Source organism: Pelecanus crispus, chromosome 2 (genome assembly GCF_030463565.1).
Source record: "Pelecanus crispus isolate bPelCri1 chromosome 2, bPelCri1.pri, whole genome shotgun sequence".
NCBI classification, from domain to species: domain Eukaryota; kingdom Metazoa; phylum Chordata; class Aves; order Pelecaniformes; family Pelecanidae; genus Pelecanus; species Pelecanus crispus.
In genome coordinates this window covers 82,042,672-82,069,461 of record NC_134644.1, presented here as the reverse complement: position 1 = coordinate 82,069,461, position 26,790 = coordinate 82,042,672, and the positions used below count along the sequence as shown (strand labels likewise).

The 26,790-nt window shown below is 42.3% G+C and overlaps 1 protein-coding gene across 1 annotated transcript; it reads right to left on the bottom strand.

The window, feature by feature from the left end:
• Positions 1-22: 22 nt before the first annotated feature.
• On the bottom strand, positions 23-19,703 carry VPS4B (vacuolar protein sorting 4 homolog B). The gene is made up of 11 exons (XM_075705412.1): positions 19,639-19,703; positions 16,855-16,966; positions 15,291-15,441; positions 13,938-14,005; positions 10,957-11,076; positions 10,561-10,717; positions 8,934-9,082; positions 8,714-8,795; positions 6,457-6,676; positions 3,384-3,521; positions 23-1,542 (listed from the first exon to the last, which is right to left on the bottom strand). The coding sequence occupies exons 1-11, from the start codon at positions 19,663-19,665 to the stop codon at positions 1,441-1,443; spliced, it is 1,326 nt and encodes a 441-aa protein (XP_075561527.1). The 5' UTR covers positions 19,666-19,703; the 3' UTR covers positions 23-1,440.
• Between the last annotated feature and the right edge of the window lie 7,087 nt (positions 19,704-26,790).

Sequence of the window (26,790 nt, the reverse complement as noted above, 5' to 3'; positions counted from 1 at the left end):
AGAAATACTCAAAGAACATAGCTGATGTTGTACTGTAACATTTTACTTCATTTAAGTACAGCAAATTTCACCCATCCTATGATTTATAAAGTACACAAAATATGTACATAAAAGAAACCAGACCCCATCAAAAGATGATCATGTATGTGTATATGTACATATAACACACACAAAATGTGCAAATTTCCTTTAATGTAAGTTAAACAAAGCATATGCAAGATAGAGTTGTACAATGATAATGGAACATAGAGTATTCTAGGTATCCTAATGTTTCATATCTACAGCCAGTGCAAACTTACAAGGCACAAACTCAATGCTGACACTGTAGTGTTGTAAGTTATATCCAGGCACATCTCAATTTGTAGTTCTTCAGAAAAAGATCAATGGAAGTGCTACTTCTGTACTAAAGTGCCAGCCTTCTCTCAAAGTTTAAGCACTAAATTGATGTGACCTATATGCAATAGTTAATCAGTAGGGTTCCAAGTTAATTTATCACTGGAAAGGCTGTGGCTAAAACATGTTATACTCTCCTCGCATATGAAAGTACGCTATTTCCCAAAATACCTGCCATACATTCTCCAAAGACTACCTATACCTTACCAGCCTCGATGTGTGGAATCTTACAGGATATTGCTAACACTTTTTTCTAACATTAGTCAAAATCCTGCAGAAAGTAAATCCAAATTAAAAAAAACACCAACTGAACAAACCAAGAACAGCCAGCAAAAAACCTTCCGAGATACTTGCATTTAACAAACTTTTGCTGAATTGCATCATGACACGTGTGTATCAGCTAGTAGAGTTAAAAACAAAAGCTTGCTGTTTAAGGCAAAATTTTAACACACCATAGCAGAAAAAGCCAAATACCAGTTCCATCAGTATTTAAACAAAGTACTGGCCAATGTAGTCTTATCCTCACAGTGTTTTCTTTCTCACTTTAATAGCAAACCCACACTTGCAGTATGCTTGATTAGCAAATTTTGTTGCCTTTTTCTAAATGAAATGAGAGCAATTAATACGTAGGCTGATTGACTGATACTGAAAACACCCAACAAACATGTTCTCTTCCACCCCTCAAAAAAGGGTGTTTTGAGCCTACTGGGAATTTAAAACTCACTTGTACCCAGGTCTAATATAATACCTAAAATTGAACTAATCATTTAAAGTATTCTAGTATTTAATAGACTTTACCACATCACTTTGCTGTCTCACCCTAAAATTGTATTTTCATATTATTTTTCAATAGAAGACATTTAATAGACATCTGAGGAAAACAATACAATACAAAAGCTTAAGGGTCTTTGCCAAGGTATCTTCTATTCCTTCTGCCAAGTAAGAAAGGAGTGATTTTATTGGCATTTATTTGAAGTGCCATCAATGAAGACGCAAGAATACGTAAGAAAGCAAAAAAAGTTCTAATGCTCCACATATATCTTTGGTTTAGCCTTCCTGACCAAAGTCTTCTGTAAACTTCTTTAACTTCTCCAGGTCCTGTTCATTAACTGTTGGTTTTGTGCTAGCTAGCGACCTGAGCATATCAGCCTGTCAGGAAACAAAACAAAACAAAACCCAAGTGTTCTTAGAAACAAGTATAGTACCACTGCTAACAATCTTGTTGCCAAGACAGTATGCATTAAAAAGCCCATTAAAACAAGATGACCATAGGAGCTCCTATTTACACAAAACTTTAAGTAAGCATAAACATTTCTGCACAGAGGCAGCATTTTAACCCTGTGAAGACAGACAACCATCAGTGAGTTTTGTAATAACAAAACCACAACCTCAGGTTGAGGTTTAAGCCAGTCATCCATCCCAAGTTTTATTATCTCTTTTTACTGAAAAGAACTGAACTTCCTTTTTTTTCGTCAGTTACTATTTTCAACCCATCTTTACCTACAACAGTTTCAAGTGGAAAATCATCAGATGTTCCCATATTCTCTTCATAGTCCAACAATATAGAATAGTAGTTTGTGATTCATCTCTAGCAAAGTTTTACTGTTCATGACTGGTAATTTCTGTCCCTTCAATTCAGTCAATTTCCTAGATAAATATTTAGATACTAGAAAATGGAGTTCAGAAAAATCACAGGTCTATGAAGTTGAAAGCAGCAGTTAAAACACACTATGGATAAAAAGGGGCAAGAACACTAATCAAGTCCTAGCCAAAGGCAACTGAAAAAAATAGATGCCTAACGCCTCATATTACTCTAAAATTATGGGTAAACACAAATGTTAACATCATGACTTTCTAGACTTGAGATTTGTCTCATCAGACTAGAGATACCCTGCTTGGAAAGAATTAAAGCCTGATCTTTTTAAGGATAAGAACTGATTTTGGACACTGAATTGCCTATGTAACTATGGTGCATCAGAGCTCAGGTACCATTAGGAGCACACAAGAAATTGTTATGTTTAATTCCATGAAAGACTGATTAAAAATCTGCTTAGACTATGCAGGCAGAAGTTTTAGGGCAGGCCTACACCTGCATGCATCCTTTTGTGCTTCCTCAGTATGCAAATATGCACAGAAAATTGTTTTCTGAAATATAGTGACGATTATATTTACAAAGCAGTGCCTACTGTTTCAGAGGTTTGTGATTACCATGAAATTAATTCATTCATTACAGGACTGTTTGCACACAAGAACTGACAGCAGCACAGATCTGATATCAAGTCCTTCCCTCAAACATTGTACTTAAATTCAGAATCTTCTTTTGTTGCTCTTGAGGAAAATTACAGAATGAGTGTCCAGCAATCTTTTTTTTTTTGAACAGTGAACTAAAATTTCATTTTTTTAAAAATGACATATTTTATTCCCTACACCAAAGCCAGTATTTTAACATGCACAAAGAAAACAGCTGAAAGCTGTGTTACCTGTGATGAAATTTAACTAAAATTACCATTACATCCACCATCTTTTTTACATTTTATCATTTATGTTTGCATTTATTTAATGGGAAATATTTACCTACAGCACTCACTTCCCAATTTACACTGAATTTTCCATTTCCCAGTATCACTATTAATGCTACTGAGTGATGGGAAGGAAGCATATCATGGGGCAGGGATTCCAAAGGTTTTAAATGAATAAAAGACAAGTGAAAAAACAGTGGAAGAGCCAGATACTGCCTGTAGATGAAAGGACAGCAGCTGCATGCCAGCAGACAAGAACAGTAAGAAAGAAATGCTTATCAGGGATAGAGAACTGGCTTTTTCACAAGCACCGTATGTTGGGAATTCAAATGTTATCTGGTATGTCCAGCATTTCTGAAAACAAACAACTCATTCAATTGCCTTGCATAATCATTTGAAAGAGAGTCTTTACCTGAAAGACTTTTCAGAGTTCTGCAAAGCAAGAAAGAAATGCTACAAAAGAATACCTACCATGGAAACTTGAGGCTCCAGTAATTTATCACCTGGAACCTCCATCCATGTCATTTCTATGGCTTCAGGATCACCTGGAGAGCAAGGGGTGAACAAATCTACCATCGTATTTGGATTAGACACTGATGGTCCTTTTACCTAAAACACAGAAAAAGCTCAGTTTACAGGAGTTATAATTTTAAAGACAAAAACCAGAAGCTGAACTGCATCTTTAGAGCAAAAACATTCCTTGATTTTATACAGGTGTCCCACCCATTGGGAAGACACATCCTGTGAAAGAGAAATTGTATAAATGTACTGGCATCATTCACTTTGAAAACATGCAGCTGTAGCCAGATACTTATATTCACATCAGATCAAATCCCAGGAGCCGCTTCCTCCTAAGGCTGACGATTTCTCTGTAAAACTAACATGCCAGGAAATCTAGTTGGAGAAGACCACCCTTCCTAGTCCCTGGTCACTTGAAGCCAGAGATGGCTTTTTAGTCTTTGACATACTGCACTACAAAGTTCTGAGCACCTTTTCTGACACCACCTCAGCAGCACTCGATAGAAAACAGGGCCATCTAGTGGGAGAACAAAACCGTCCTTTTTTTTCCACGGACACATGGACAAACCCAAAAAAGCTGCACCAGGTGTCTGTTCTCGTTCTGCAACATGCTATCTGGCACCCACAGTTTTATTTTCCTTCATCATTATCTGAAGCATCACACATCCACAGGAACTCAAAACATATGCAAAGACTGCAAGACAACACACTAACTGGCTATTTTTAACAGCAGAGAACTGGATTTGCTATTGCAAACTGCATTTAAAGCATGATGCTGAAGAGCACAGGCTGTAATATTCAAAATGCACTCTCACAAGCCTGTATTATCACATAGGGCAAGGAATGGTTTACAATGAAGTAGTAATAACTGAGGAAAGCACTGTTTAACTGGGGCAAGTTGTCTGTTATGATGCAAATAATGAATAAAGCTAAGATATTGCTTATAGAAATAGGAAATCGCATCCAATGAAAGTACTAACACCACAAGTGGAATCAACTTGGCTTATGTCAGAGCCCTCAAAGTACTGCAGTTTTGAGTTTTTTTCCTTCCTTCTTCTGGGGCAAAAGGAGGTAAGAGGTAAGAATTGCTTTTGGGTTGCTCTGTGAACGGTGACAACTGAGGTTATTTCATTGCTCCATGGTAGTTTGAGACATGCCTCAAATTCTTCCAAATTTGAATGAAAGGCTAAAAGGTAACAGCCCTTTTGCCAGAAATGTCATTGTCACTTGAAGTCAACAACGGATAAATACTTCAGGTATCACTGCTTAAGGGAAGGAAGCATCTAGGAAATCCTTGATATATCAAAACAGCTGCTTATTTTTAAACAAATACAGTTCATATCACAGTGTTACAGCTGAGTTGCCCCCGAAGAAACTCAGCAAATCAGTGTTTCAAAATACTCAGGGTTTTTGTTTTTAAACTGTGAAAAGCTCCTCAAAAACCCTTTAAAGTGTTTGGGCTTCCTCCCTCCCACCCCCCTCACCAAAATGACAAGCTGCAGGTTCATTTTAAGAACTACAAAGTTGTCAAAGGTTTCCTCTGGAAAGGAGACTCTGGAAACTTATAGTCCTCTCATATTCTGGACCATATTGGATTTAAGTGTTCCTTTCTCTTCGAATCTTAAACTGAATGTGTTCCTTGGAAGAAACTACATGGAAAAAAAGAGCCTATCTTCAATTCAAAATAACTGTACCTGTTCAGTTTAGGGCCCGTAACCCTTCTATGTCAGGCTGAGTTACTGGTAAAAAAATTGTAACCGAGACGACCAAGAAGTGCTGCCAACACAAATTACATGGTACATATCTCTTGACAGCTTAGGATCTAAAATTCTTCCTACCTTACCCAACCCCACACCTACTCTTTTAAGGAGCAACAAAATTAAAGCTTCCCTTTACAGCAGCGAAAACCTCTGCAGAATACCTTGACCCACCTTCACCCAAGATTCACCAAGCTGAATTTCTGTAAAATCAAAGTTCGCAGTAAAAATGTAAACAAAAAATACTTTTAGTCTGGGTCTACTCTAACTACACAGGAAAAATACCATTTTATTTAACTGATACACATGTTGTATGTATTTGGAACTCTGTTTATAGCCATTGATAACATTATCACACTTTTTTTTTTCCCCATTAAAGAGCTTAATAGTTTATAGAGAACAATTACTTTGACTGAAAAAGACTCACATGTGCAAATTCTCCGGGGGGAAAAAAAAGCATTCCCAAATTTAATGGATTTAGATTGGTGCTAAAGAACTCTAGTTGGTTCATTGTCAGATATAAAGTTTCTGAGATCCAAACATTTAGAAGAAATGTTTCCTAAGTCAGTTCATAGTATGTAGAGGTAAACTGCAAGATAAGCCAAACAGTATCGTTTCAATAGTGTCTTTAGAGTGCACCTAAATAAATGTAAAAAAGTTTTCATATTACAGGAGCATCCATAGGACGCTGCATGCTGCCCAAACAATGAAACACAGACCTTGCTCAGTTGTCTTGCATCTCTACTGTTGCAAGTAACATTGATTCAATGTTTTTACCAGAACTTTATAAGAACTTTAATTTTTCAGTTTGAAAAATATGCCAAGTAAGCAGAATGTGCATAATTATAATCCATTTGTTCCCATGTGGATGAGTGACACATTTATTTCAACATGCTAGAAATACATGAAGAACCACGTAACTTGATCCAGAAAAAGAGCACCTCTAATTCTCATTTAAGCCAAACTTCAAACTGAATACTTTTAACACTACCTAGAGACGTGAAGATTCATCAGAGCTTGGATTACACAGCGTGAATACCCAGAAACTAGCTCCACCAGACTCATGGGAGGTCTGAGGAGGGATGGGAGAAGGAAAAAAACCCAAACAAACAAACCAGGAGGAATACCCAAGTTCTCCCCTGGTCAATAAAAAGGACATTCATAAGTGTGCAGCATTACCTAAAACCAAATTCAGTTTACTTGCAAGGAATTAAAACTAAGATAGTTCTCAGACATGAAAACTCAAAAAATTTTTCATTCCTACTTACTTTTTTAAAGTGAGTAGCTGATTGCACTTTTCTAACAGGCTGCATCAGTGCATCACGTACAATGATGCTTATATCTGCACCAGAATAGCCATCAGTTTTCTTTCCAAGCTCTCGATAATCTGATTCCGTTAGGAGATTTGGAGTTGACCCAAGGTGAAGTTTGAACATCGCAGCCCTGGCATGGTCTTCAGGTAAAGGAATATAAATACGCTTCTCAAACCTGGTTTAAAAAAGAAAAAACAAAATGTTCCACAGATGCTAGCTCATGCAGGTGTGCAGTGGAAAGAAGCTTATGCAAATAACTATATAGCTCGTTCCTAACAATATTAGAAAGAAGCAGTTTCAGTATTATAAACCTTAAAAAAAAAAAAGGCAAATATTCAACAACCTGTTCTCATAAATAATAGTGTAGCTAGCATAAGCTAACATCCAGAATATAACAACTACTTCCTTTTCATGACAAATATCTTCTCTTCAGACTCAAGTTTTTCCAGATGCTCTCCACCTGAGTTTGTATTTTAAAAGAAAAAATGGAGGGCGGAAGAAGTCTGTAAGTGTTGAAGTATATTTGAACAGTTTTCACACTCAAAGAACAAACTGCCTGATAACAAGGCTGACACAACCACTTTCTACAGTCTCCACCTAAATTAAGAAAAACTTCATAGTTGGAAGCAAATTTGAAGTCATATTCTCAATACAGTTGTCAGTAGAAAACGTTGATAACTGCAGTTTTTCCTTTGAAGCAGCATCTGTTCTCACAGTGGGGATTACTTCCCACCAACAAAGTAAGAGTGACTCCAAATTCTGTAGAACACTAACTTGATATACATGAATATGTCAAATCAATGAAAAATTAATTTGATTACTGCCACTGTTGTACAAGTTCCTTTAAGTCTTATGGACAAGAGTTAGAGAGATACTGTTTCACACTGCAAAGAATCAGAGAATGGTTTGGGTTGGGAGGGACATTTAAAAGTTATTTAGTCCAACGCCCCTGCTGTGGGCAGGGACATCTTCCACTAGATCATGTTGTTCAAAGCCTGTTCCAGTCTGACCTCGAGCACTTCCAATGATGGGACATCCACAACTTCTCTGGGGAACCTGTTCCACTGTCTCACCACCCTCATCATAAAAAATTTCTGCCTTATGTCCAACCTAAACGTACCCTCTTCAAGTTTAAAACCACTGCCCTTTGTCCTGTCACTACAGGCCTTGGTAAAAAACTCTTAACACCTCTCTGTCTCTCCCATAAGCCCCCTTTATATACTGAAAGGCCACAATAAGGTCTCTCTGAAGGCTTCTCTTCTCCAGGTTGAAGAAACCCAACTCTCAGCCTTTCTTCACAGGAGAGGTGTTCCGTATCTCTGATCATTTTGATGTCCCTCTTCTAGACCTAGTCTATCAGGTCCATGTCTGTCTTGTACTGCAGACCCCAGTGCTAGGAATTGCAAGAATGACTTCAAATTTTAAGCAACACATTCACCTCTAAATGTGTCTCACACAAAACTATAGTCATACAGGTTGGAAGTGACCTCTGGAGGTCACCTGGTCCAACCCCCAAAGTATGGCCAGCTGGAATTAAGTATATAAAAGTCAGTGACAGTCACAAAAAAGGAATATTTCTTTAGCCTACAAAAATGACCATTATCCAAGCTGTGTCCTCATGACAACATAATCGTACTTGTCACATAGCTGTATTTGTCCTCTGCTGCTCTGCAGCTCAAAAAAGATTCAGCTAATCAGATACAGGTATGGAAGCGCTTTATCTAAAAAAAAAAAAGCAGTTAAAACATGTACTGAAAGATCACAAATTATGCCTGACCAGTAGAAAAACATGGTGTTTCTGTGTAACACAAGGCTGCATTTCCATGAAATAACTCAAGTTATTCAACAGTTTGTTAACAGCTGAAAAGGAAAGCTCTACCCCCTCTTGCCCTTCTGAGGTGCCTATTTTGTAACTTGTCCCCCAAGCCCACCAGAATACCAACCAACAAGGAATCAGAATAGTTTTCTGCTTGCTCAAGCACAATCAGCTAACCAAGAGATCAAATAAACTACAGGGTCAATGTAAGAGTGAACAACCTACCTCTTTAAAGGGGCAAGGGGCTATTAGTTTGGCTCAGTCCATCTCATGGAATTGAGTTGTAGAACATTAACCATGTCGGCAAACATGAGCTGGATTACTACCTCCAGCAGTCTCAGACTGAACCCTCACAACAGTTATGAATTTCATACCATGAAAAAAATGCCATCATACCGTCTCCTGATAGCAGAATCCAAAACCCAGGGTATGTTTGTCGCTCCTAAGACCAAGATTCCTTCATTGTCAACACCAACCCCTGTATCAGGGCAGAAATCATTTCACCATTTAGATGATAAACAGAGACTGTTTTGTAGATCTTTTTAGTGTTCTCATGCAAGCTACACTTAAAATACGTATCTTAATTCCTTTGATTCTGAAAACCAAGTAAACTTACCTTGCATCTGGACTAGAAATTCTGTTTTTATCCGTCTAGCAGCCTCACTTTCATTTTCACTTCTTGACCCACAGAGAGAATCTATCTCATCAATGAAGATAATAGAAGGTTTGTTTTCTCTGGCAAGCTGGAACAAGTTTTTCACTAATCTTAAAAAAGGAAACAGCTTCAGTTATCTTAATGATTACACCAGTAAAAACATAAAACTTAAGATTATGATGCAGTCACTTCCTTTAGAAAAAGCTAAAAAAGGAAAGTATTAACATAAAACTACTCAAAGTTACAACATTCTTCTAGCTCCAAGACTCAGCATTATGCTGAGTGAGATAGCCCAGCATAAAGGGAGATGAAACATTTTAGAGTTCTCAAGGCACAGTCTTACAAGAAAAAGCCCTTTTTCAGTTTACATTTCTACAAGACAGCCTGGACTTACACAAAACCACCACTCTATACAGATTCAAAAGAACACGGCTTTCTCTTATTTAACATTTGTAACCTAATCAGATTAACTCTAGAGATTTTGTAAGAAATAACATGTACATTTACTTTATACAACTTTACTAAATACTTTTTATATGACAAGAAAAGTTGGTTTGCCAAAAAACCTAGCCATATCTTATTAACACATTTTACTATGTCAAAAAGGAAAATAAATAGGAACATGCTGGGAAATTCTTCACATTACCAGCACTAAATTTCAGGCCTTAGTCTCAAATGAAGTCAAACAGAAAAAATGCCAAGCTGGACTCCAGTTCTGTATTCCTTTTGCAACAGAAGAAAAACAGCTTAAGGTTTCCAGCTTTTGGGGAAAAAACCCACAGTTCAAACACTTTATCATTAGACAAAGTTTCTTCTTCCTACTATCAGCTTTAAATAGTGTTGCTCAGTTGTCGCACACTTCAAACCATTAAAGCATGGTTTTGACAAGTATTCTTATCATCATATGAAAGTCCTTTCTGTACAACAAACCCAGAGCTTTTTCTTAATTCAGGAAATCTTCATTGGAAGCCTGGACGAACAAACTCCTGCACTTCTAGACTGCAGCCAACATGTCACTTCAGGCTTCCTGATGTTCTTCACGTATCACATAGTTACAAATGAAGAGTTATCATGGGGAACCATGAAATTTTCTTTCATGGCTGCTCCTCTCCTTCAACCTATTTTTGCAAGTCTTTTATGTCTTCCAGATTTTGCTTGAAACCAGGATAAAGAAAAAACACCTCTGTATGGATAAAGAAATGCCACATGTTAATGGCACAGCTGCTGTGACAGATGAGTGGGGAGAGATGCCAAGAGGCAGAGTACCCCAACACTTCAGATTGACGTAGTGTGCAATCACAGCTGAGTTCAGAAGGGGAATGAGCTCCATGGTGCTCCTGAAACCTTTCTGAGCTAGTTTTAAAAACTATCTTGAGCACTGAATAGAGGTCCAGCTGCAGGAGCACAAAACGCAGCTCATGATAATATCTTTACCTGGCACTGCAGCATGAAGCATAGAAACACCTGGTTTGTTTTTAAAAAGACATGACCCTTCCCTCAAATTCAACTGCTTTAAAGCAACTTATCTAGCTCTATACTAATTTCTTCTTGCCAATGTTTTCCTGGACCTCTGGCAACTCCAACTTACTTTTCACTTTCACCTAACCACTTTGAGACAAGGTCAGAGGAAGATACTGAGAAGAAGGTAGAGTTGTTCGCTTCTGTTGCCACAGCTTTTGCTAAATAAGACTTTCCTGTTCCTGGCGGTCCAAACAGGAGAATGCCTCTCCAGGGTGTTCTCTTTCCTGCAAGAGAGAAACCAGCAGTCTTCAAAATCCTGTAGAAAGACTGAACCTATTTTTCTGATGAAGCCCCTCTAATTTACTCAGAGGTTTTCCACATCTACCCATGAAACCTGTCAGATGGATCACAATCTCTTTGTTAAGAGCTCAGATTGAGTCTCCGATACCTTGGCAAAACACTCTTCTCAGACCCCACTGCCAGTCCTGACTGGCCAATAGCAAACAAAAGCTGTAATTCTGACCTGTAAACAGGTGTGGAAATTTAATGGGCAAGATCACTGCTTCTTTAAGTGCTTCTTTGGCACCTTCGAGGCCAGCAACATCACTCCATTTGACATTTGGTCGCTCCATAACAATTGCTCCTATAAGAGAAGATTGTATAAATTAGTGATGCACACATCTTTTCACAACTTCAATAAATTCCATTTTGGAAAAAAAAAATTTAAGAAATCTACGCCCATGTCCATACTGAATAAACCCAAGGCATTTCTAAGTAGATACAAACACTGAATACTGTTAGTCAAATGGATGTTATTTCTACAGAAATCTGTCACGTCGTTTTACCACAATAAACCATAGATAACCAGAACACTCAAGACTGAGTGTCTTGCAAGACTTACAAGTCCTGCAATGGTCAAAGATAGTCCATAACTGACCAGCAAATGTGTGTCTAGTAGTCACAGATGAGTACCTTCTCTAATAGGTACGCAGGCACCATGTCCTCACTAAACTACCGCTGTACTTCCTGAAAAATTTGAATGTAGCTGAACTAGCCCAGGATTTATAAGATTCTCCAACAGATGGAGTAACTTGTTGGGTGTCTCCAGATGTGAAGCAAACAACTGTACCATCTAATAGTGAAGAGCTTTGAGAACTACGGTTGAAAGCATCAGAAAGGTTATATGCAGCCTGCTTAGCTGCAGAAGAAGTTATCTCCTTAGTCTAGCCACGTTCTCTCAAAGTTTATCAACAAGTCTCATCTTGCTCTATCAACAAGTTCAGCTTGATTTTAGCCAACTGAGCTGTAATTTAGCCGCCTCTTCAGACTTCAGATTGGTTAGTCTGACATGCTAAAAATGATTTTGTCTTGACTACTTTTAGATGGGACAACTTGGATATGAGCTAGTGATTGAATACTAGGACTTGTAATCCTAGCCAAGGCAAATCCAAAGGGTGAAAGAAGTTTTCTCAGATGAACAATTGCAAACCAACCCAATGCTCATCTAAGTACTCAAACACACTGAAAGTTTCAGTTGCCCTATTTCACCAGCAATTTTCTTGACACTTTCACCTTATGCCTTCAGAGCTCTGAAGTAATTTAAGGCTTTTTTTCTTCTAGAGGATTGAAAGTTTACTGTTACTCACTGGCTAACAAATAAGCAAATAACACTTGCTTACTTTTTAAGTAACTCCTTTGAGATTTTTTCTTTTGCTGCATTCCTTTTCCATCAGATGGAAATGAACAATTTCTGTTAACAATTGCAATTGGTAACAATTTGGAATTTAGAGTCCAAAAGCAACATCATATTGTTAAAGATGTTAAAAATGTTATAGAGAAAGTTGATCACAAACTGTCTTAGCTTGCAATCTACATACTGGAGTTAATTCAACCACCCACTTCCAAGGCATTAAATTCTTTTGACAGGTTGATTACATCTCAATTTTTCTTAAACAGAACTATGTGCTCTATCACTAAAATAATTAGCAGAACAGGTAACAATTCAGATAGGAACAGATTATTTCGAAGTTGAAATATCAGAGTTATCTGCACCAGACATACCATGGTAACTGAAATTACTGCCCTGTAAGAGATCACCTGTACCAGAACACCAATGGAACTGGAATTGCAGGCTTCCTGATTTTGTACGTGTAAATTAATAGCTGGAAGATTAAGCAACAGAGTGCAAAAGGCCTTTAAAATTCTAAACAAAGGTACATGACAATAGACCCACAACTACTGTCCAGTCTGAATGTCATTGGTCACTTCTCCCACAATAAGCCAAGTTGCTATTAGTCAGCTAAGAGTAACAAGACAGCAAAATTAAATACAGGAAATTTCTGTGGCTGTTGTGTGAATCAAAATGAAGGCAAGTAATTTGAAGGCTGCCCAGAGCTTGTATTGTCTGAGTAACAGACTCCTGTCTTAAGTTGAAAGGTACAAAGGATCTCACACCTCAGACTTCCAAGCAATCAAATGTATAAGCAAGAACGTTGTAATTTTCTAGAAAGTATCTATGGTGGGTGCAAGAAACTATTTCTTCAGTAAGCACTGAAGGTCAGATTCATGCGGGAGGAAGTGAAGTCTTTATAGTGAGAGACAGGATAAGAGTCCAATGCTCATCATTTTTCTGTCATTTTAAAATATACGAAACTGTTCCATAGAACTGTGCATAGGATTAAATAAATGTGTAGAGAAGTAGAAAAAACATGGCACAGTTTCCAGATATGATACAATAGCTCCTGAAATTACACAGTCAGAAATCTGGTAAATGCATTTGGCCTTTGTTACACTGAAAGATACAGGGAGAACAATGAAGTTTCTCCAGATCCATAAGCACCTTCTATCAGGGAAACTCTGAACAATTCTTCACCATTAAAGGGTAATAAATATCAAACAAAGCTTCTTTTTTTACTGTGTACAAAACTACTGGTAGCTGCCATATCACTGACTGTATTCAGCATTTGAGTTAAAAAACCCCAAACTACTGTGTTATACAACTGGGAGAACATCATCACTGCATATAAGAAAATGCTGCCCATTACTATAAAGAAACAATAATCTACGTTCTCAACTCCTGAACTTCAGCACAGCTTTTTTTTTGTGAAAACGGTCCTGCTTACACTAAGTGTTTGTATGATGCCTGGTACCTTAGCCTCTGCGCAATACTCTAATGCACTTAAGAGTAAAAAGTACTGATTCAGTTTAGCCAACAGCTACCTGGGATCTTGCAACTTCTCCCTTTGGAAAATGGTATCCTGATAAATAGTATAATTTTAACATGAAGCACAGGGTACAGGAGACAAATTTCAATATAGTCACTGTATAATTTCATGGCACACAAACCCACACTTCCATAAAGACTATGCTTTTGTATCTGAAGAGTACATACTAGCTGAGCCCCTTACAGACAGTAAGTTAATCCATAACACTTAGGTGGCAAAAATACATGAATTTGCTTGATTGAAGCCACCCCTATTAAAGAAAAGGACGCTTCAAAATTACCTTGAAGTTGATTCTGTAGCTTCTTTTTTTCAGGATCCTCTGACTCCCCTTCCCCATCACTGTCATTCCTGATTTGGAAACAAGAAAAAATGTTGAGGTACAATAAAAGAGACTGCTGTCTTAGGATAAAAATCAGAATGCAAAAAGCAGAAAAACCACCAGTCTGAGGAATGAAAGAAACCTTAAGATACACTCAGATCTCTACAAGTTTACAACACTCTACTCCTGCTTTACTACACGACATTCTTCCCAATTCACTCTCCTCACCATTTCAACTTCCTCTTACGGGTCTGAGCCCTCTTAACACACTTCTACGTGCTTTGAGCCAGCCTCTAGGAAACAAAAGTCCGTGTACTGAGCAACATGGAAGCACTAAAATAGCTTATTTGTAGACACTGGCACTTGTCCCCTGCAGCAGGAACTGCAACAGGACTTGGTCAATTCCATCTAGTACTATGAAACTCTACACCCTCGTCTTGTCAGAGCAAAGGAAACTGGAAGTTAAAGAATGAAAAAAAAAGAGACTAGGTAGTGAGCAACTGGAGTGGCGGTCATGAAAATACATGTAGCCTCTGTGATATTACCAACTCCTTCTATTATAAACCAGCAGAACACAGTACAGCTCAGAAAATAAAACTGACGAGATGAGTAGACAATGAAGGAGACTGAAAATCAGGTGAAGTTTCAAGAAACAATTGAGCAACTCTAGCTGTTCAGCACTGCTAAAAAGGGCAATCCCACCAGAAGGTATCATCCTGATCCCATCCTCTCTCCTATCCCAATAAAGGCAGTAGCAAATGCAAAAGAGGCTCTGCTTGTTCAGGTGTCTCTGCTTGTTCAGCTCTCTGATGCGTAAAATGAAAAACAAATCTAATAAAAGGAAAGCAGTGGAGCGCAAGCAGCAGCAAGGCATTAGAATGATTCAGTCCATCTTACAGAACTTCACCCTACATAGAGCTTTGTGCCTCTTATCAAGTGTGAGACAGATCAAACTTGGACCACCGTAATCATCAGTCTGAATTTATTTTCTAGTTAGTAAGTATTTATATGTAGAAAAATTTTAAGGGTCATCAGGCTCATTGCCATTAAATCCGATAAGCATGTGTTAGTCTGAAACAGCATTCATTCTTCAGTGAATTTCCTATGCAACTGTTCATGCATTTTAGTAAACAAGCACAGAAATGCCCATGATGCTAATTCACATTATTTTTCTTTTATTAGCCCACTGTATTTCAGCATTAGTAGTCATCTGAAACATTTCAAAAACACTAGTTAAAATGATCTTTGAAAAGTTGAATTTTAGAATAAGCTGAGTTCAGGAAGTATTTTGCTTTACCTTCTCCAAAAACATACCCTTTTCCATCAGTAGGACCAGACTCTTTAACTGGTTTTGGTGCAGTTTTTTCTCTCTTTTTCAGATATTCTTTCAGCTTTTCTGCTCTGTCCAAGTATTCTGTACATTTCGTTCTAATGCTCTGTTTTGCTTTATCACCCTGTGCTTCATCTAAGAGTTTGAAGAGAAACAATGCTTTGTTAACAGCAAAACACATGCGCATCAATCAGAAAACAAGACTAAATCTCTGCCTTCTTTGTATCTTAGCAATATACCTCTCTCAGGGCTCACCACATAACCAAACAGCTCAACTAGTTATTTTTCCACTATATCATGGAAAGAAGTGACAGGAAGGATGTCATCACCTACCAGAAATCAAATATACACCTGAACATTGCTTTGGCTTAAAATTTGACCATAAAGGATTAAGGACAATGGCACAGGAAGCTTTTCTGTCACCCTTTCAAGCTGCTATACATTGTCTTAATAACTCCTTTTTTAAAATAATTCATCAAGAAGTTGCTTGTGCCGAGCAATTTTTATTTAGAAACATACTTCCATAGCCTGCTAATTTTAAAACACGTTCACATCATGAAGAAAAAAATTAAATAAAACATCTGAAAGAGTTAGGTGTGGTTCAACAGCCACATTGTTCCCTTAGCCACTATTACAGTATTTCAAATCAGCAATCAAAATTTAACATATTAGGGTTATGTGTTAATTTTCCAAAAGTACGCCAATATTGTTAAAAGCACAGAAAGTTATTTTGTTCTTCTGATTAAGTCCATAAGATATAAATGGATAGGAAGTCATAAACACAAATTATCCTAAGTGACTATAAAGAAAATAGTGTTTTTTCCAAATCATGGAGATCTGTAAGTGCACTTATGTCAGGTGAGCAACCTTAGCCCACTTAGATTAGGGTTGTACCTACGTTAAGAAAGCCCACTCCTTGCATACAAACACTGGATGTGATGTAAAAGGTACACAGAAGTGTATAAAATAATAAGGCATAAAATAATAATTATGAGCATATGGAAACTGAAGAAAAATTACAACATACAAATCCATCTCATACATTTTGTTGGCCAAGATGAACAGCAAGACTATGACATTAAGGAGCAAAAAATGCCAGCAGAGGTTGTAGAAAGGCAAGCGGCATGAGTTAAGGAGCAAAAAACGCTGCGTAGATACAACAAAGACTTCTTGTGTAACACGTGGTTTTCAGCACAACAGAAATACAGGGATCCCTGTACTTATTGTCACATTTCTTCATGCGCAGTGGACAGCCTGAAACATTGCTAGAGAAGTCCAGAGGAGAGACAGCAAACCCCCGCCTCCCTGCCTTAAAAAAACCTAAAACAAAACACAAGTAAAAAGTAATCTGATTTCTTACGAGAATGAAGCAAGCACACAACACAGTAAAGGCAAAAGCTGCAAAATAGATGACCTCAGTCAAACTACAATTAGCAAGTATCAGCTGATTATGAAAGTAAAAATATAAATACTCATGTCAACATAAGAGATTACTCTGGGCAATTTGACTACTAAACACTACTTAATAATCCAACACATTACACTTACATTTAACAACATGGAGAAAATACTGCACAGCGTGTTGGTACAAGCGGAAGGCTTCCTCATAGTTTCCTGCTTTATCTTCTTGCGCTGCCTTGCTAGCAAGGTCTATTGCTTTCTGTAACACAAGTGAAAAATTAAGTGCTACACGAGAGCATTTTGCATGATCAAAGAGACATTTTAAACTGTTGCTCTGACTGGTTTTTGATGGCCAGTTTTTCTGCTCTTCAACATCTACCCCAAAAAGTTGAAGGCAACTGATTGCAAGTCTTAGGTGGTGCTTTGTATGTGACACAGTATTTCTATCCTTTTATGACCAGTGATTAACAAACTGCTGACATTTACTAGCACACAAAAAAGTGTAAGTGAGAAGAACAAGTTTCTGTGTACTAAGTTGGAACTACTACTGGTTTGTCTATGCAGTTCTCCTTACCAAGCTCTTGCATTTATTATGGAAAGATTTGGAAATCCATTCTAAGTTTTTTCATCGCAGACCCAGACACTCTGAGCTATGAGTTATGACATCTGTAAACTCTGTCAATACAGGAAGTATGTAATTACAATGCACTGAAACTAGCACTATCACTTTTCCAACCCTGTGCTGGGAGACAGCTTCAAAGACTCTTTGGCTTCTCTAGAAGGATTTAGGCTTTTGATATCCAAGTGAGAAATTCTAATTACCACTCCAGTAGAGGGGGAAGAAAAAACCCCGCCAGACAGAAAACATACCCAAATCACAAGCACCAAGAAAAGTTCTGGGAGAAGTTATGGATGGATTTTTGATTTGTTTGCTGAGTTAGCTTCAAATAAAACTGACCATGATCTAAGCCATCGTATTGCATTCACTGGCCCATAGATTCGTTCGTATCACCGTTATTCCTTTGCTCTTAAGTGCTTATTACCTTTTATTACACTTTGCTCCTTGGAATGCTTATACCACTTCAGGACAATTAAAACTGTCAGTTTGAATGACTAGTTCATGTAAGTTTAAAAAAGGCAGGTGGTTAGCCAGAGTTAACCAACACTAAGTCTCCTATAGCTCCACATGTATTTTTCCACGTTTTGTCAACTTCTTTTCCTAAACATTGTTAGTATTCTCAGGACGATTATGGTAATGTCAGGGAGCAAGGTAGAGAGCTTCAACTGCAGCAAGGAGTTTTCATTAGACATTCTGGTACAGATACTCTTGCCACTATCCACATACTCTGATGTGTTTCAGGCAAAACAAAGTTAGTAAACAGTGGCCATGAGAGAAGAAACAGTAAAATCTCTCATTCTACTGCTTTGTGTTGCTGTCTTGAAAGCAAAGATCATCTCATCAGATCTACCTGAAATCAAAGCGTACTTTATTTATAAACAATGGTCCAATAAAGCAGACTATGACTCTTGTGGCAAATTGTTGGAACACTGTAAGCATCTGTTTCTTTGGAACAGAACTTACTCTCTCCTTTTTGGAGAGGACATGAGCTGATAAGCAGTTTACTGTGTATGAATGGGCAGTCCCCTCCTTGCTGCTCACCTTGTGCTGGCTCTGTTAGGTCCCTCTACACACCATTCAAATCCAGCAAAAGAGCAAAAACTAACCCAAAAAAGAATTTACTTTCTTCTTAAAGTTCTTAAGTCTCTTTAGTGACTTAAATTACCACAGAACAGTCCAACGACTCCTGGATCCAGTACAACAAAGTCAGTGATACATGTGACAGTAAATCCAAAGAATAAATGGCAAACACCACCTGCTAAAATGGAACGGTGAGAAAACAGGGCATGTTGCAGCCCTGGTCCTCTGAAATAGAAAAAAGTCTACATCACGTATTGCCTGGTTTTGGTATACTCTGTTTTTGTAAATAACCAGAATACTATTAACTTAGGTATTAGATTCTCACCTCTAGGTCTTCATTACATCAGCAGGCATCTTAGCCTGTTACTGCGATGAAGAGCACTGCTATCAAACTGGAAATACTTTATTAGAAAGTTGTATGAACTAGGGCATAGATGACCAGCTCTTAACTGGCCACAAGGCACAAACTGTATTTATCAGGCTATGGTTTGATGGTTGGATAGTTTGATGAACATCACTCTCAGAAAGAACGTTGGTCTAAACAGGTTTCATTTTCCTTCTTATTCTAGACCCTGCGATATCTCCCCCAACTTTGCCAGTACAAGCGTTATGTGGCCATAATGAGTTTACAGATATGATCACGGTTCAAAACAGCCAAAGAGAAAATGATTATTTTTAACACAGGTAACTTCTGGATCTGTTTTGCCAACCAGCTGCAGAATCCATTATACCGTCCCAACTGAGGGTTAACACAAACAGAAAAACAGAACGGGCGAGGATTTCCTACAGGCAGTAGTAGTCTTAGAAGACACCTAAGCCAAACTCCGTTTCTAGACCGCAAGAGGCAAGGGTGCTTCCCAGGGGGACATCAGGCCCCGCTGCTCCAGTCTCCCGCAGGGCTGCCGGACCGCCTGCCCGGCGGGTCCCCGTCCCCTCCCCGGGGGCTGGGCGCCCGCCGCCAGCAGAGCCCAGTGCCCATGGGGGGATTAACCTGCGGCCTCTGTTACTTCTGAGCCCCAAGCCGAGTCCCCTCGCCACCCCGCGGCGGCTGCCGACAGAGGCAGCCCGCGGCCCCCCCGCCGGTGCCCCCGGCCCCGCGAACAGGAGGCGCTGGCGCTCCCTGCCCCCCCCCCCCCCCCCGCCCGCAGGCCCGGCCCAGGACCCCCCTAACCCCAGCACCTCCCGCCCGCGGCCCCCTGACCGCTGCCTGGGCAGGGCCGGCGTCGCTCTACCTGCAGGTTGCTGCTGGTGCCCGCCATAGCGGAGCGGTGGGGGGGCGGGGGAAGGAGACCGGAGAAAAGAGCGTGGGCCTGCGGCTGCCGGTGGTAGAGCTCCGCTCCGCTCCGCTCCGCTCCCCCGCCGCCGCCCACACAACCGAAACCGCGGCCTCCGCCAGCCGCTTCCGCACCCCGAACGCCGACCGACCCAGCCGCTTCCGCTTCCGGGTACCGCGCCCGCGCGCCGCCGCCTGACGTCACTGCCATGCGCCTCGCCCCCGCCCCGGCGCAGAGGGTGCTGTGCGCGTGCGCGCGTCTTTCACGGCCAAATAAACGTCCCGGGCGGGGGGGGGTGGCCTGGTTTTTGCATTGCTTCTCTGAGACGGGGAAAGGTCGTTGCTAGGGCTTGGGGTGAAATTAATTCCCCTTCCCCCGCCCCCAAGTGTAAGGAGTTTTCTTAGGCCTCTGCCCCGCCCTCGCCCAGGGTTTGGGTGCCTTCGGCGGCGCTGCCTCCTGCGCAATCCGACGGCAGCGCTGAACGCTTTCGTTCACAGAACCAGCTCGTCAGAAATTCGGCCGCAGTCATGGGCACTCAGGTGTTACTCACCTGTGGGTTAGCAATAAAACGCGGGTGAGGTGCGATGCTCGCAGAGTGTGAAGGAGGAAGTGACTCATAGCAAATTATAAACCAGGCTTGTAAAAGTTAACTCGCTGTCTGGGTTTATGAACGGCTGCTAGATTAGCACCATATCCTTCCCCGTGCTCCTGTAATTCCTTAGGGCCAAAAGGAATACCTGGGAAACTTCACTGGATTCATAAACCCCATTCTTCCAACTACCTCCAAGTAAGGCAAGCTTGACTTAATAATTTCAGCGTCACTTTATGATTTTCTTTTGTAATAAACCAGTTCGCTGAACCTTTTCGATACTGTCAGTAGGCTGCCTGTTCTGGACGGAGGGTAAAAAGGACACCCACGGTCACCCCTATACCTGGGAAGGTTGTGGGAATCTCTTCCTCAAGCCATCTAGCTGGCAGTTTATTTTGGTAAGTGTCCTCATATCTTCACGTGCTGGAGGATGCTTTGGTCGATTTTTAGGCATAGAATAGAATCATGGAATCATAGAATCATAGAATCATCTAGGTTGGAAAAGACCTTTAAGATCATCCAGTCCAACCATTAACCTACACTACCAAGCCCACTCTAGACTAATCAAGGGTAGACCAGACTAAACCATATCCCGAAGTGCCACATCTACCCGTATTTTAAACGCCTCCAGGGATGGTGACTCCACCACCCCTCTGGGCAGCCTGTTCCAATGCCTGACCACCCTTTCCGTAAAGAAATTTTTCCTAATTTCCAGTCTAAACCTCCCCTGGCGCAGCTTAAGCCCATTTCCTCTCGTCCTATCGCTAGCTACTTGGGAGAAGAGACCAACACCCACCTCACTACTACCTCCTTTCAGGTAGTTGTAGAGAGCGATAAGGTCTCCCCTCAGCCTCCTCTTCTCCAGGCTAAACAACCCCAGTTCCCTCAGCCGCTCCTCATAAGACTTGTTCTCCAGACCCTTCACCAGCTTCGTTGCCCGCCTCTGAACACGCTCCAGCACCTCAATGTCTTTCTTGTAGTGAGGGGCCCAAAACTGGACACAGTATTCCAGGTGCGGCCTCACCAGCGCCGAGTACAGGGGGACAATCACCTCCCTGCTCCTGCTGGCCACAGCATTCCTGATACAAGCCAGGATGCTGTTGGCCTTCTTGGCCACCTGGGCACACTGCTGGCTCATGTTCAGCCGGCTATCTACTAACACCCCCAGGTCCTTTTCGGCCAGGCAGCTTTCCAGCCACTCCTCCCCAAGCCTGTAGCGTTGCATGGGGTTGTTGTGACCGAAGTGCAGGACCCGGCACTTGGCCTTGTTGAACCTCATACAGTTGGCCACGGCCCATCAGTCCAGTCTGTCCAGGTCCCTCTGCAGGGCCATCCTACCCTCGAGCAGATCGACACTCCCACCCAGTTTGGTGTCGTCTGCAAACTTACTGAGGGTGCACTCGATCCCCTCATCCAGATCATTGATAAAGATATTGAACAAGACTGGCCCTAAAACAGAGCCCTGGGGAACACCGCTCGTGACCGGCTGCCAACTGGACTTAACACCATTTATCACTACTCTCTGGGCTCGGCCACCCAACCAGTTCTTAACCCAGCGAAGAGTATGCCTGTCTAAGCCGTGAGCTGCCAGCTTCCCGAGGAGGATATTATGCGAGACGGTGTCAAAAGCTTTGCTAAAGTCGAGGTAGATGACATCCACAGCCTTTCCATCATCTACCAGGCGGGTCACCAGGTCATAGAAGGAGATCAGGTTGGTCAAGCAGGACCTGCCTTTTGTGAACCCATGCTGGCTGGGCCTGATCCCCTGGTTGACCTGTACTTGCCTGTGGAGTTCGCTCAAGATGAACCTCTCCATAATCTTCCCCGGCACCGAGGTCAGGCTGACAGGCCTGTAGTTCCCCGGGTCCTCCTTCCGGCCCTTCTTGTAGATGGGCGTCACATTGGCAAGCCTCCAGTCATCAGGGACCTCCCCTGTTAACCAGGACTGTTGATAGATGATGGAAAGTGGCTTGGCAAGCTCCTCTGCCAGCTCCCTCAGTACTCTCGGGTGAATCCCATCCGGCCCCATAGACTTGTGAGCGTCCAGGTGGCATAGCAGGTCATTAACTGCTTCCTCCTGGACTATGAGGGCTCCATTCTGGTCCCTATCCCTATCCTCTTGCTCAAGGGCCTGAGTACCCTGGGGATGACCGGTCTGGCTGTTGAACACAGAGGCAAAGAAGGCGTTAAGTACTTCAGCCTTTTCCTTGTCCTCGGTGACAATGTTCCCCCCCACATCCAGCAAAGAATGGAGATCCTCCTTGGCTCTCCTTTTATTGCTGATGTACTTATAAAAGCATTTTTTATTGTCTTTTACAGCACTGGCCAGATTGAGTTCTAGCTGGGCTTTTGCCTTTCTAATTTCCTCCCTGCAGGACCTAACAAGATCCCTGTACTCCTCCTGAGCTGCCCGCCCCTTCTGCCAAAGGCGGTAGACTCTCCTTTTTTCCCTGAGTCCCCGCAAAAGCTCCCTATTCAGCCAGGCCGGTCGATTTCCCCTCCGGTTGGTCTTACGACACACGGGGACAGCCCGCTCCTGCGCCCTTAAGACTTCCTTCTTGAAGAGGGCCCAGCCTTCCTGGACCCCTTTGCCCTTCAGGACCGCCTCCCAAGGGACTTTCCCAACCAGGGTCCTGAAGAGGGCAAAGTCTGCCCTCCGGAAGTCCATGGTAATAGTTTTGGTGCCCCTCCGCTTAGCATCACCCAAAATTGAGAACTTTATCATGTCGTGGTCGCTAAGCCCGAGACGGCCTCCGACCTCGACATTTCCCACAAGCCCTTCTCTGTTGGTAAACAGCAGGTCAAGCGGGGCACCTCCCCTGGTAGGCTCGCTTACCAGCTGCATTAGAAAGTTATCCCCCACATGCTCTAGGAACTTCCAAGACTGCTGCCTCTCTGCTGTGTGGTATTTCCAGCAGATGTCTGGCAAGTTGAAGTCCCCCACGAGAACAAGGGCTAGCGATTGCGACACTTCTGCCAGCCGCTTATAGAATGCCTCATCTACCTCCACCTCCTGGTTGGGTGGTCTATAGCAGACTCCCAACAGGACATCCGCCTTTCCAGCCTTCCCCCTCATCCTTACCCATAAGCATTCCACCTTGTCATCACCACTGTCAAGCTCTATGCAGTCGAAACACTCCCTAACATACAGAGCCACCCTACCGCCTTTCCTACCCTGCCTATCCCTTCTGAAGAGCTTATAGCCCTCCAGTGCAGCACTCCAGTCATGAGAGTCGTCCCACCACGTTTCCGTGATGGCGACTATGTCATAGCCATCCTGCTGCACAAGGGCCTCCAGCTCCTCCTGTTTGTTGCCCATGCTACGTGCATTGCTGTACATGCACTTAAGCTGGGCTGTCGATTTTGCCCCCAATGTTGCCATGCCGCCCCTGGGCTCCTTACTAGCGGGCCTGTTTATATCCCCTTCCCCCTTCAAACCTAGTTTAAAGCCCTCTCAATGAGTCCCGCCAACTCTTGGGCGAGAATCCTTTTCCCCCTTGGAGACAGCCGATCTCCATCAGCCGCCAGCAGGCCCGGTGCCGTGTAGACCTCCCTGTGATCGAAGAACCCAAAATTCCAGCGATGGCACCAGCCTCTGAGCCACCTGTTAATCAGGTGAGTTTTCCCATTCCTTTCAGTGTTCCTTGCTGCCACTGACGGGATAGAGGAAAACACAACCTGTGCTCCCGATCCTGCGAGCAATCGCCCCAGTGCCCTGAAGCCCTCTTCATTGGCCTAGGACTTCTCTCTGCAATCTCGTCACTGCCCACCTGTATAACCAGCAGTGGGTAATAATCGGAGGGCCTCACGAGGTCAGGCAGTTTCCTCGTAATGTCCCTAACCCGGGCCCCAGGGAGGCAGCAGACTTCCCTGTGGGATGGGTCCGGGCGGCAGATCGGGCCCTCAGTTCCCCGCAGGAGGGAATCCCCCACCACAATCACCCTCCTTTTTTTCTTAGCAGGGGCAGTCGTAATCCGTGGGGGTGACTGACTGACCCTCAGCAACCCCCTGGCTGGACCTTCCCCTTCACCTCCCTCCCCGCTTGCCTGGCCCTCAACCTCCAGAGCCCCGTATCTGTTGTGTAGGGGCAGCTGGGGAGGTGAGGGAGGCCGGGAGGGGATTCGCCTGCCTCCCCGGGCAGGGACCTGTTTCCATTCCCCCCCGTCTCCTGGATCCCCTCCTTCTGCTTGCCGGCAAGAGGGCAGGGGATCCTCCGCTCCTTGTGGGGCCTCCGCCTGCTGCCCTGGCCCCAGTAAATGGTCAGTAATGGTCAGTAAAAGCTGTTCTCCTTGGGTCGATCGCAAATGTGAAAAGAGATGACGTACCAAAGATTAAGTCCTGTAAGCAGGCTTTGGGAAACGAGGTGGTAAAGAGAGATGGTGGAGAAAGTGCGGCTTATTGAGTTTGTCACAAAAGACAACTGAAATTAGCCGAGTGACGGGAGAGCTGATGGTTTCTAAAGGAACGTGGTAGCTGTGTTGTCATCAGGATTCAAGCGTAGCATTGATGGTGTGAAGTGGTCAAGAAAGCTGTGGGTTAAATCACATATATCCATTTCTTTCTTATTCCACCTTCAAAACATGAGGCAAAAACATCCTTTTTACCCTTTCACTGTTGATTATGCCATCATGGAGCCTTTGGTCTCCATTTAACCTCCTTTTTATTAAAACACACTATTTCTTTGGGGATATAATTTCCCTTCTGTCTTTACCTTCTCATTCTGATTAGTGTAACAGAGTATTCTCAGATAGGTTCCTGTCGCTAATATTTCTGGCTGTGTCATCTGTACCTATGACTTTCAAATCTGCAATGTTATATTTAGCTTTTAGACCTAGGTCTAAAACAAAAAGTACATCACAGGCATGTAAGTAGTAAATGCCTCTCCAGTCACACTCAACCAGCTTCTGAAACTCCAGAAAAACCAACTGATTTCTGCAAATGTGAATGAGAGGAAGAAAAAAAAATCAGAAAAGGCACCTGTGTCTTTACAGATAAACTTGCACTCCTTACTTAAGTCTTACACATACAGTATTCCTACTGTAATTTGACTTTGCAGCTAGTTTTGCCTGAGGAAAGACTGGCTGAATGCTGAGTAATGACATCAAGATTAATTCCTGAGAAGCTAACGAAGTGTCACATCAAGGGTATTACTTCAGTTTGAGGGACAAGTACAGTCACGTGACCTAATACTTCCCAGTGCTGAAGTACCTGTGTTACCATATTCTAAGGATCTGTATCATAATGATTGTGTACAACCAAGTGTAGTGAAAATAAAACATATTAAAGATGTTAATATAGGTACCCATTGCCCTCAGCTAAGCCCATCTCCTAACTGCCTGGGGCATTGTTACTCACATTGCTATGACATTAGGTGGCACGGGCACGCGTGATCTCCCGTGTTGCTTAAGGCTGAGTAAACTATTGTGGAGAGCGCTTCCTGCTACCACCTCTTGGTATGGAAGGAAGGGGTCCATGCTGCACGTTGGGTGAACACCTTGGGCCAAGCATAGGTGGATATGTCAATAAAACAAGTCATCTCTACAGCACAGCCAGGCCTCATTTCTGTGATTCTCCTCCATTGTGGCAGCTGAGAGGTAGCTAGAAATGATGACTGTTAGTATCACAGCGAGACTTCGGTATTAATTAGATGACACAGGAGCCATGCAGTTGAATGAAATCACTGCCTTAGAGAACTTAACAGTGCAGACAGACAAGGCAGAGAAGGTAGGTAGGAAAATATAACCTGTATTTCTCTCCATTTTTCTAGCTGATGAAATGATGCAGAAAGGTCAATCTGACCTAGGTAACAAAGGCTGTCAGTAACAAAACTAGCAGGTAAAATTCAGGTTGTCCCAATCCCATTACCTTACCTTGATCCAGTTTGGTGTACACACAACGAGCTCATGCAACCTGAAGCTGGACCTCCAATGGACGTGCATTGCAGCTGTGCTGAGCACAGACAGTCAGCCTGGCCGCATGGCCTGCACGCCTCCTCCTCTGCACAGGGAAACACGCTGGGCCAAAAAGCAGGAGCACTGCTGTTCTAAGAGAGCCAAGCCACCAGCTGTCCTCGGGAACGTGCCTGCCTGTACTGTAGTGCCTTTGGGAGTACTGCTGCTACGGTATTCCCAGGTGGATGGCTGCCATCCGTAACCACTTTTAATAGCACTGAAACCACGCCAACGCTGTGGAGGAGGGCTGTGTCCTAAAAGCCCTTACTTCTAATGCACTCAGGACTCTGGGTGCAGAGAGGATGTTTTATAGCTGTGGGGCCCAGGAAGAACAGAATTAAAGCTGTACTCAGTACCAGAAAGACTGAAGCCAAAATAAAACCATGTTACATCTGTGGCACTAGAGGCAAGTGTGAGCTTCGGGGCAAGACTTGAAGCACTGGATTTTGAGGAGTAAGTGGTCCTCAGGCTCTGTATCCCATCCCATGGCCTGAGGTGTCAGTGCAAGCATCTCCTTCGCAGGTCAGGGATCCTTTTCTCAGGGCCCGTGGTCTTTGCACCCATTTCTTC